The sequence below is a fragment of the Lampetra planeri genome, chromosome 26 (genome assembly GCF_965212315.1).
Source record: "Lampetra planeri chromosome 26, kcLamPlan1.2.h2, whole genome shotgun sequence".
NCBI classification, from domain to species: domain Eukaryota; kingdom Metazoa; phylum Chordata; class Hyperoartia; order Petromyzontiformes; family Petromyzontidae; genus Lampetra; species Lampetra planeri.
In genome coordinates, this window is record NC_136132.1 from 3620781 (window position 1) to 3632958 (window position 12178).

At 46.8% G+C, this 12178-nt stretch overlaps 1 protein-coding gene across 7 annotated transcripts in view; it reads right to left on the reverse strand.

Annotated features, from left to right (window-relative positions):
* Positions 1 to 6773: 6773 nt before the first annotated feature.
* IMPACT (impact RWD domain protein) overlaps positions 6774 to 12178 on the reverse strand; it is a 39445-nt gene continuing 34040 nt past the window's right edge. For all 7 annotated transcript variants that reach the window (XM_078606483.1, XM_078606479.1, XM_078606480.1 and 4 more), the window contains one exon: positions 6774 to 7652. In XM_078606483.1, coding sequence (XP_078462609.1) covers positions 7612 to 7652 — 41 coding nt within the window. In that variant the 3' untranslated portion in view covers positions 6774 to 7611. The remainder of the gene's footprint in view (positions 7653 to 12178) is intronic.

Consider the following 12178-nt stretch of genomic DNA (forward strand, 5'->3'; position numbering starts at 1 on the left):
TCTTCTTCTTCTTGCCTCGAATTAGCTTTGTCCAAAGACAACGTGTTCAATTTGTGCAGTGACGACTTGACACACTTCTCTTGAGATGGCACTTTATTGAAGACACGTTCTACTTGACATCAGGCGGAGACCTCCCACGCATCTCCCTTTTATATAACACGAAGCCACGCCCCCCTTCTCGAACATTCCCGAAGCCACCAGTCCCTTCGCACTCACAAATGATACCTAGTGCATTCGTACTGCAGGCTGACTCCCCTGTCATTACCTTCCATGGCCACTAGTGTATTCGTACTGTAGGCTGACTCCTCTGTCATTACCTCCCGTGGCCACCAGTCCATTCGTACTGCAGGCTGACTCCCCTGTCATTGCCTCCCGTGGGCAATAGTGCACACGAACTGCAGGCTGACTCCCCTGTCATTACCTCCCGTGGCCACTTGTCCACTCACACTCTAGGCTGACTCCCCTGTCATTACCTCCCCTGGCCACTAGTCCATTCGTACTGTAGGCTGACTCCCCTGTCATTACCGCCCGTGGCCACTAGTCCACTCACACTGCAGGCTAACTCCCCTGTCATTACCTCCCCTGGCCACTAGTCCACTCACACTGCAGGCTGACTCCCCTGTCATTACCTCCCCTGGCCACTAGTCCACTCACACTGCAGGCTGACTCCCCTATCAATACCTCCCGTGGCCACTAGTCCATTCTTACTGTAGGCTGACTCCCCTGTCATTACCTCCCCTGGCCACTAGTCCATTCTTACTGTAGGCTGACTCCCCTGTCATTACCTCCCCTGGCCACTAGTCCATTCTTACTGTAGGCTGACTCCCCTGTCATTACCTCCCCTGGCCACTAGTCCACTCACACTGCAGGCTGACTCCCCTGTCATTACCTCCCCTGGCCACTAGTCCACTCACACTGCAGGCTGACTCCCCTATCAATACCTCCCGTGGCCACTAGTCCACTCACACCGCATGCAGGCTCTATTGTCATTTGCACCTGCGTGATCACGGCAGCCTGTAATCATTTCCTGCATTTGATTGTATGAGAACGTCGCTGACAACACGACTACTTTTCCTTGAAAATCAACTAAATTAAATTAATAATTAATAATTATTTACTCTTCTAAAGCCCTTTCCTCTTGGAAATTACAAGGTGCTGTACAAGACAAAGATCCACTCGTATAGCCTTGACAGACTGTTAAGGGGCCGAATTTTGATCCCACCACCCCCCGTCACACGGCGTCACAAAAAGTCAGACCCCCCCCCCTCAAAAATGACGTCACAAAGCTCTGCCCCCCCCCCCAAAAAAATAAGACATGCTTCAAATCGCTTTAAACTATTGTCATTGTAGTGCGTATTTAATGTGGCGCTGCACTCTGATGTTGTAGGAGAAAAAACGTATTAAAAAGGAGGCGTTAGAAAGCTGAAATTTTAGCATAAAATGCACTTTAAAATATTCAACATCTAACTAAAACTGCAGATATTCAGAATATTATATTGAAATTATCTTATAATTATAAAATATTAAAAGTAATTATGACTATTAAAAAATACTTGAAACTTCGTAGTAGAACGAAGCATAATGGAGAGTACAATTATAACAATCACATATTCATTTCACAGAATGAAAAGTCGTGGTAGAATCATTAGAATCAAAATGTTTAATAAGAATCATTAAAAAAATTAACAACATTTATGCTTCTCCATTCTCCCATGGAGAAACAAAATGCTCCTTCATGGAATAAATAAAAGGTGATCTTAAATAGATGTAAATAACCAAGTTGTTAATAATGAAAATGAATCAAAATTAGTGTTGCTATAACAATTATATTTAATTAATATTTATTTAAAGTTGCGCATTTTTACGTGACGTCACATTTCTCAAACCCCCCCTCCCCCCCTCGTCACACATCGTCACAAATGTCTGACTCCGCTCCCCCCCTAGGTGCGTGACGTAATTTATGGATGCCCCTAAGGCTATAATTAGCAACTATGAAGGCCGGCACGACACACGAGCGGGTTGGTGGGGAGGTGGAGGAGTGGAGGGTGGGGAGGTGGAGGGGTGGAGGGGTTGGGGGGAGGGAGGGGTAGGAGGGGTGGAGGGGTGGGGCGGTTGAGGGGTGGAGGGGTGGGGCGGTTGAGGGGTGGAGGGGTGAGGAGGTGGAGGGGTGGGGAGGTGGAGGGGTGGGGGTGGAGGGGTGAGGAGGTGGAGGGGTGGGGGGTAAGGGGTGAGGGGTGGGGGTGGAGGTGGAGGGGTGGGGGAAGAAAACTGAAACTCCGCGAGCAGCAAACCGGCGTGTCAGCGGCTTAACGAAGCCCAATAAAATATCCACAATCAGGTTTTTTTTATTGTTGTGTTAAATCGCGTAAATGTGTCGTTAAACCCGCCACCACCCGACACAGCCAATTAGTAAGGGCTTGTCACGTAAACAAAACGTGGCCAACTTAGTTCCACGAGTTCAGCACACCGATCGTGTGACGGAGAGCAAACCCCGCAACATTTACAATCGCAGTACCGTGGCATTTCACCCGTATACACGACCAGCCTCATCAGACGACAACCCAGAAATTTGGGAGAAATGCTCTTGTTTCAGTCTGAAATCGAGGGGGTGAATTTGACGCCGTCACTTGTGAGCCGATCAGGCTCGAAGGCCACGTGGGTGGGGTTAATGTCGTCGTTTAAATTGCGATGGGTATCTATTCGCGGTTGCGTCATTCACAGTCAATCAACGTGCATGTACATTGTGCGCGTACATTCTGCCGTTTTTAGGCCTAAAAAAAAATGTCGTTCATGTGTCTCATCAATATGGAACGCCCACCTCATTTCATGCAAGTGTAGTGTTGTGAATAACAGATGAATAAACTCCTTTAAGGCATCCACTGTTTATTTGTCTTTCTTCGACACGGTCCCTACACACAGAGGGATATACGGTTCCCTCATCCGTAGCCTGAGAAGGCAGAGGTGTGGACTCGAGTCATGTGACTTGGACTCGAGTCAGACTCGAGTCATGAATTTGATGACTTGCGACTCGACTTGGACTTGCATAACAATGACTTTGTCCCACCTATGAGATGTGGACTCGAGTCATGTGACTTGGACTCGAGTCAGACTCGAGTCATGAATTTGATGACTTGCGACTCGACTTGGACTTGCATAACAATGACTTTGTCCCACCTCTGTGAGAAGGTACAGCCTCCATACCTGGCGGGACCTACACACGACTCTGGCTGCTAGCCAGAGGCCGCAACTGGGTACCCGATACCGTACCCTACCCGATACCCGGCTACCCGTACCCGGCCGGGTACGGGTACCCGTTTGCGACCCTGGTGCGGCCGGGTACGGGTAGGCCGTGAGTCACTGGTGAGTAACCGTTTGTCACTCATTTCCCAACGTCTTGTCTCTTCTCACAATTCAAGTTCCTAGAATCAACCCACCCGCGCTTGCAACATGGCTTCATCCCAGAGATCGCAATCAGGTACCCGATACCTGTACCCTACCCGTACCCGGCCGGGTACGGGTAGGGTACCGGTTGCGACCCTGGTGCGGCTGGGTACGGGTAAGGAATCAAAACCCGTTTGCGACCTCTGCTGCTAGCCCAGGGAGGTACAGCCTCCGGAAATGGCGGGAGCTACACGCAGTCTACCCGCTAGTCTAGGGTCCTCCGGCTGGGACCTGGGGGAGGCTAGCTTGACCCATCACTGGCTCGGTGGGTCCCCTGACCACTGGTCACGCAGAGCCTTAGCCCTCAGAAGGGCTGGAAGGCTGGGAGCCAGGGTCCTGCCTCTCCAGGACCTATTCTCCCCTTGAACGCTGGATCACTGAGCCTCAGCCCTCAGAAGAGCTAGAAGGCTTGGACCAGGGTCCTATCTCCTTCAGCACGGGCTTCGGTCTTCGTGTGAGGAGAATTGCCCGATGATGCTGGATGCAATTACCAGCGAAACGTCATACTAAAATTGTAAATGTTGTGGTTTTACGCTTCAACACACCGGTGGGCTAAAGCAGTGAACTATTTGTCTTTTGTCAACATGACACTTTTTTACTGATTGGCCGTGTCGGGTGGTGGAGGGTTACGACACATTTATAAATAACGCGATCTAAACCCAAAAACGTTGATTATGAGCCAGAGCTCTCAGCGCTCTGGCTTTTATACCGGTTCGTGGCTGGGCTTGTCCAATCACACGCTACTTTGTGGATCCCTCTGATTGGTCCTTCCCAATCTGCCGTTTGGATCCTCTTTCCCCTCAGCTGACCCTTGGCCGTTTGTTTGGCGGGAATCTGTCAATACGATCCGCTCTCATCTCTCCCTGACCCCGACCGTTTACCGAGGGAGGCAACGCTGTAGCGTAGGTCCTGAATAATGAGTGGCTATCACCTCTACACAAGCACGTCATCTGTTTGTCATTCAGCGGTTGTTTGCTGTGTACAGCACTGGACTTTCACCTTCAGCACCAATACAGTGAAGCTGCTCCCACACTAAATGGCCAGTCCCACTACGCTTAATTAACTCACAAAAAATTCACACAAGGGCACTTACGGTCTCAACAAAGCTACTCGTCATCCCAGTCACCGCGGTAATGAACACGTCAATGATTTTATTCGCCAATTAGAATTGGGCACTCCTTTTAAGTAAAACAACTGAGCTTTGAAATGTATGATAGTACAGATTTTTTGTGTCTGTTTTGTTAACATACAGGCGTGACATACATGTGATCAAATAATTTATTTACTTCTGAATGGAAATGAAATCAATGTCCAACCATGGCCACTTTCCAATGCTCTAGTCTGTTCTCCTATAACGCGGAAGTGGTTGCGTTCCTGAAGAAAAGAAATCGCGTTGTAATAATAAATATATAATAATGGGTAAAGCACAGTCCGCGGTAACGCGTGAGATGCGTGTGGAGGCTTAACACAGACTGAGGCACGTGGGTAGCATCTAGAAGCATCCAGCAGCATCCCGCTGCCTTGTGCGATGCTTTGCCGAGGCAGCCGTACAACTGCTTATTCCTTCTCGCTCGACGTAGATCTGTTCACTCGATAGCGTTATGTCCAATTCACATCCGCGTTATAAAACACATTCCGCGGAGGGAGCTGGTAGGAACGTTGGGTTGCTCGGTCAATGGCCAGGGTCAACGGCGGCGTGGTGTATTCCGCAAATATGCCCGACTGTGAGGGCGGGCACAAGCCGGCGTGAGTCGGTTAAACGTTGAGTTTTATAAGGGAACCACGGGGTGACCAGCCCCTCCCCACCCAACCCCACCCCACCCAGCCCCTCCTCACCCTCCCCTCCCAGCCCCTCCCTCCCCACCCAGCCCCTCCCCTCTCCACCCAGCCCCACCCCTCCCATTTTTGGATGCACGACGGACGGACGGACACAATAATCCCCTGTGGGCTGGTGGAACCAGGAAGTTCCTACCAGTATTATCTCGACCACCAGCCGTCGTCTCTTCGAACGTGCCTTGCCCTTCTAATGTGCCCTGACCTTCTAATGTGCCCTGAGCCGCCCTTCTAACGTGCCCTACCCTATCCCAATTTTGCTTTTGTGAGCCCTGTCTCTCATAATCACTTGTTCCTTGAACAACACGATCCTCGTTCTCTTTCAGTGTCATTCCCAGCATGCATTTCTTCACGATTCGTTTGCACGCTTTTCATTCTTTCTTTCATTATCGTTTGTCAGTTTCCTTGTTTTCTAATCTATGTCGTAGCAGATAATGGACGCAGGTTTTGTCTGTCGCCACCCGTCACATTCATCAACTGGGTTAGAGAAGGCAGCTGGCCGTGAACTCTATCGTGCACAACGGCTTGAATGGAATGTTACATTCCATTCACTGGGTGCAAAACCATGAATGCCTTTCTTATCCTCGCAGCGGCTTTTTTGGCGAGCTGTTGAACAAAGGCGGTCACAGCATTGCGCTTCTGAAGCCGTCTCAAACGCTCCTCCTTCCGATACGAGGAATCCAGTGGAGCTCTGCGCATTCAAATAATTTAGATAAAAAACGAATTTCTTCAGAACTGCTGTTTGCGTTTAGTTTGTCATTCTTCGATTAGCACGGTCGGCTAGGTACGGTGTGAAATAAGTTCAACATACATATAAATGGGTATGTCACAGTTGACATACCCATACATACATATAAGGTGAAATAGCATGGAGTGCTAATACTGGTAGGAACCTCCAGGTTACACCAGCCCACAGATTATTGTGTCCGTCCGTCGTGCATCCAAACATGGGAAGGGTGGGGCTGGGTGAAGAGGGGAGGGTGGGGAGGGGCTGGGTGGGCAGGGTAGGGAGGGTGGGGAGGGGCTGGGTGGGGAGGGGCTGGGAGGGGAGGATGGGGAGGGGCTGGGTGGGGAGGGTGGGGCTGGGTGGGCGGTGGGAGGGGTGAGACTGGGTGGGGAGGGGCTGGTTACCCCGTGGTGCCCTTATAAAACTCAACGTTTAACCTACTCACGCCGGCTTGTGCCTGCCCTCACAGTCGGCCATATTTGCGGAATACACCACGCCGCCGTTAACCCTGGCCATTGACCGAGCAACCCAGCGTTCCAACCAGCTCCCTCCGCAGGAATGTGTTCATCACTGGGTGTGAACAGGACGTCTGGATTAAACCACTGCATAATAAGAGATAGATATATTTTTCAATCAATAATTAAAAGTACAAGAGCAAAGGAGCATCAGTTGAAGGGGGTACCCAAAACTGGTTTGAATAAGTACAGATCTATGAGCCAATCACGTGTATCTAAGTTGATCTCGAAGATAAAAATGAGACAAAAATAATTGGTGAGTCTAGAGGCTCGCCATGCAGGCGAGCTGTATTTATAACATTTTGGACCACATACTACCAGATTACAAAAGAGAAAAAACATTCTCACAACGAAATCTAAAGTTTTCTGATAATTGGATCTGAGAAATAAAGGCACAATATAAATGGGAGACGATGTTATTGCTGGGAACATTATAAGAGTAGGTCATGATGAGAGTCATTGCAAAAAAACTAATGATATGAAATATATTACAAAAAAAGTATCCAGTGCAGCAGATTCGCAGAGCAAAAATATACAATTTTGAAGGACACTTTAAAAGAAAACACAACAAATTTGTATCATCATGGCAACTGATTCACGTGAAGATGATGATGGCATAGCCTGAGCAGAATGAAGCACTGGCAAAGCAATGCATCTCGGGAAATAAATTTTCAATTTACATTGAAAAGGTCCAGTGGCTTCCTAATACCATCAATATCCGAAGAAGAAAAATGTACCGTAATTGTTGATGATGTCTTTATTTCACAAATTAAATAAACCCCCGACATGAAATGAAAATGTGGCATAGTCTAGTATTTGTCAAAGTCACGCTGAATTATATTGCAGCCTCTTGCTGTTTATCAAAACATCTCACTCGTGAAAGAGGTAGAATTTAACAGTTAAGAGTTACCATAATAAAAATGAAATAACCAAAACAGTTGTTGTGAATTATTCAGACTTTACTCACCAAGCAATAAGTCTGCCGCACTAAAAGAGATCGAAACGCAATAAAACAAATTTAGGTGAATTTGTTTTTTAATTATAATAATTATTAGGTTGTAGAATCCTTACAACTACTGTTTGCATTTCTTTGCTTTATGCTTCTTGGGCTTTGCAGTATCCTTGGCAACGTCGCCCTACAAGCGGAGAGAAAACAAATTAATACAAAAAAACGAATTACAATAACTAAACGGGGAAAATCTTTCACAATGTTCCCTATGAGTAGAAGACTCCGTCGTTCCTACAAAAATATGGAGAGTTGTGTTTTCCCACATTGTACCAATTTCACGTACACATTTCACAACATTACGTAATTACTATATTTTTAAAATGAATGGCCCTCATCACAAACCAGCGGAACAAGTTGAGCTTGCAACAACAACAACGGCGTGGATGTATATTGTGGCGGGACGATGCATCATTTCGATTTAAAGCTTTCGTGACTGCAGGGATTCATCTTCTTGGTTCTTTCGGTAAGGTCACGTAGAAGGGAAATAATAAAATAATAAAAATAAAACATAATAAAATAAAACGTTATTTCCCTTCTACGTGACTTTACCGAAAGAACCAAGAACATGCATCATTTATTGACTTATATGGATTCTCGTGCTCACGATTTAAATGCACGTCTAAGATGGGTTTTTTTTTAATCCTTTATATTAAGTTCACTTGCTTGCTTGCTTGCGCGCTTACGACCGTGCAAATCTTTCTGTCGTTTTTTAACCCACTTCCCGTGATCCAATCGAGCTGACATTTTGCACACAGACTCGTTGTGCGTGACAATATATTTTCGTGAATTTTTTTTTCCATAACTTTACACTTTTTAGGAATTTTTTTTTATATTTAATTACCAATTGCTTAATGGTGGCAGGCAATCATCTGACCCATAGGTGGCAGCCATCTCAAGCCAGAGGACGAGAGGACTCTAGCCACCACGCATATAAAGGATTTATAGTGAAAAACTTTGTTTTTACGGGTTAATTTTTTTTCATTTTGTGTATGCAGTGTGGAGTGGCACCACGGTGGTTAACGCGCTGCTCCCAGTTCAGGTCCCAGGTGACGTCCAACATCTGACACCTGTCCTTGTTACTTCGCCAGGCGTCACCGGGGAGCACCGAACGGCAATTGTGAAGTTTGGTCAAACAACCCCGACGGCCACGACAGGGGCATGGAGAGGCTTTCACCCAGCGAGCAGATTAACCGAGGGCTACGCGTCGTTTGATTCTGTTCGTGATGTCCCCATTCATATGAGAAGACGCATACGCGATGAGTTTGATTGCCGGTGGATGTGGTGGCTTTGGGATCTAATGCAACGCGAGAGCAATGTGCCACCACTCCTCATTTCAAATCCCAGGCAGCCACCCGTGGTTTAACTTGGTTCTCAAACGTAGCGAGCTGACGAACGTTAAACCGGTCGCCGTCGACTGCGCATACTATTCCCCCAAAAGGTAAAAAAGTGTGTGTATATATACAGTAATCCCTCGCCACTTCGCGGTTCAAGTTTCGCGGCCTCAGTGCATCGCGGATTTTTCGAACTGATTTAAAGGCCTCATTATACCTGTGCAGTAACACCATCATCATCATTCATCATCACATTCATCGAACTGCACAGGTCTTTCATCGTCGTCATTGTCATCGTCATTGTCATCGTCGTCATTACTGGAGTCAAGTCTCAAGATACTACTGTCATTGGTGAGTGTAGAACACCATAATACGCATCGTATGAGAGAGAGAGTGAATGTATAATATTAAGGTTTTATAATAAAATAGATTTAAGTAAACTATATATATAAAGTATAAATATACATATTTTAAACATTCTGGTACCCACACACACATATACGGAAATTCCTAGGGGGCCAATCCTACTTCGCGGATTTTCACCTATCGCGTGGGGTTCCGGTCCCCATTAACCACGATAAACGAGGGATCACTGTATAATACATTTGTGACTCGTGGTGGTAAATTGTGACGATTTGTCAAGTCGCCCCAGGGGACGCGCAAGAGGAGAATCATTTCACCCCCCCCCCCCCCCCAATATTAATTTTGTAAACAATGCCACCCCAATTGTCAGGCACATCTGCGAAAGGTCGAACCTCCAGGGTGCGGTGTCACACAGGGCTCGATCTCAACTCAGACAGGGGAAAGAGCTGCCCGTCTATTGTGTTCGTAAAGTTTATGAATTTGTAAATGCCTTTTCACTTCCTTGACATTTGGTTAGCTATGGGTATGTTTGTTTTTTTGGTGGGGTGATCTTAGAATTTTCATTTAGAAAGTGCCGTTATACAATCGTTCTCAGGGTGCATTATAGTCTGTGCACGTTTATTATATATTTACTGTGTGCATTTTATATATATATTTTTCATGTCGCACCTCTAATTAGCATGGTTGGCTTTGTACGGTGCGAAAGAAGTTCAACATATATCCGTGCAAACATTTTCTGTTTTAAGTTATGTACAGCACCATGCGAACTCCGGGTGAAGCGTGCTTTAATGGTGCAAGTAATTATCATGGAATAATGGCCTAAAATCAACGTCATTCAAAGCATTGCATTTACAAGGCTTGTATCATGTATTGGATACTTGAAGGTGCTACATTGCTGGAATGTCAAGGAGACTTTAAAATATTTTAAAATACTCAATCACCCCACAATCACAATGTCCTACCAATGTACGGTGTATATTCTTCGTTTTTATTAAATTAGTTTTAAAATCTTAAATGATTAATTAATTATATTGTCATATTGTTCCCCCCACCCACCCCCTCCTCATGCCTAGGCAGGATGTTCCTATTGCCGGGCCAATTTGAGATGTCAGTTAGAAACGGGAGAAATCGACCCAAGGTGAGATACGAGATTTGTGCGGCAATTGCAAATCCGCGATTGCTAAGCGTACGCCTGCGTGTCGAGAAGATACCGCGCCTGATCGCACGCTTACCGACGCCGCCGGTGAACTCCTGTGCTCAGCGGTGGCGGTAGGCACGGGCAAAGTGAGAACACGCTTGTAGCTTACTTAGACGTGCGTAGCAAGTTACTCCCAAGGCGTTTTTGCAACCGTTATAAAAGTGTACGTAAGATGACAGTTGTTGAAATGAAGAAGAGGGCGGGAAGGGGTTATTAAAAGTGGTGGTGTAGTTATGGTGACAGGAGAACAGGTGGGAGTGGTTAAGGAGGGGTAGTGATACGGGTTGGGGTAGTGATAGGGGTTGAGGTAGTGATAGGGGTTGGGGTAATGATTGGGATAATGATAGGGATAGTGATAGGGGTTGGGGTAGTGATAGGGGTAGTGATAGGAGTTGGGGTAATGATAGGGATAGTGATAGGGGTTGTGCGAGGTCTGGTCGTAGCTGGGGCTCGGGGCAGGGAGTAGCAGAATGGAAAGCGGAGAAGAGATGGGGGTTGTTTTAAGGGAGGATTGGACGCAGCTTCGTGAAGATGATTTGGGCCCCAAAAATCTCAACGGGTCCCAGATTCACAAAGTAGATTATGAGTAAACGAATTATCAGCTCAAATTGAAATCCTACAGCGCTGGGTCAGTGGTGTAAATTCCACATTCCTAACACGGGGTCAGGTCTATCCATTGGGCAACTGCTGTTGATTCCACCCAAAAATGTGTACTCTTAAAACTATTTAAACTCTTTTTTTATTTTACCAGGTAAGGTCCCATTAATCTATACAGCTATTTTTCAGAAGCCACCTAGTCACAAATGATAGCCCAACGATATGGCTTATCACGTGGACATTTATAGCAGCCAAATACTCTAAAAGCATATTTCTTAATGTGGCGGGGGGGACCGAGGACCCGGATAGAAATTCCACGCAAACACGGGGAGAGAGACACGCGCAAACTCCAAATATACAACAGGCGTCAAGGTCGGGATCGAATCCACGACCTCCTGTATACCAGGCGAGGTAGTTAACATCTCGCAAACGCGGCGCCCCATTGTTTTGACCTCGGGTCGGACGTTGGGCTGTAAACCTCCAACCAAGATATCTCGCAATCCTCCCATTGCGAGCCACCTTGCCAGGAACATGAAAGGATGTCAACGGGGTTATTAAGACAATAACTGGGTGGGAGGTGCGGGGTGGAGGCTTGGGGGGGTGGGCATTGAAGAGAAGAAAATGCTGCAATTGCCTGTTCATTTTCAGGGTGCCATAGCTTGCCATCTGTAGCGCTCCGGCATGTCGGGAAACACTCCCTTATTGTAATTAACAATGGCGTGTCATTTCTCGTACCGTTATATAATGGGCGTACGATGTTTTTTGTCCAACGCTGCAGGGAATAAACACGGGAACACGTGGCGTACCGCCACCTTAACGAGCGTAGTCCCATCACCGCAGTCGCTCTCGTGAGTCTGCTGCCACTGACAAACTTTCTCAAAGCAGCTCGTTTCCTTTTGTTCGACGACAAAAGAAGCCGAGCACGTTGCCAAAGCACAATGTTAATTACAGTCACCACGGAGGCATTCCCGCTTTCGTGAATGTAAAAAAGAAATCACGTAAAAAAAAAATTAACCGTCAATTTGGAGGAGGCGCAACTCTCTCGACTTGTCTTCTTGGGTTGGACATCGCGCGTTGTTCGGCGCGATCTACAACGTCTTTCCTCGACGCGCTGGGAGCTTAGACAGTTTCGCAAGTGGTACAAAACACGGGGCATCGTGCCAG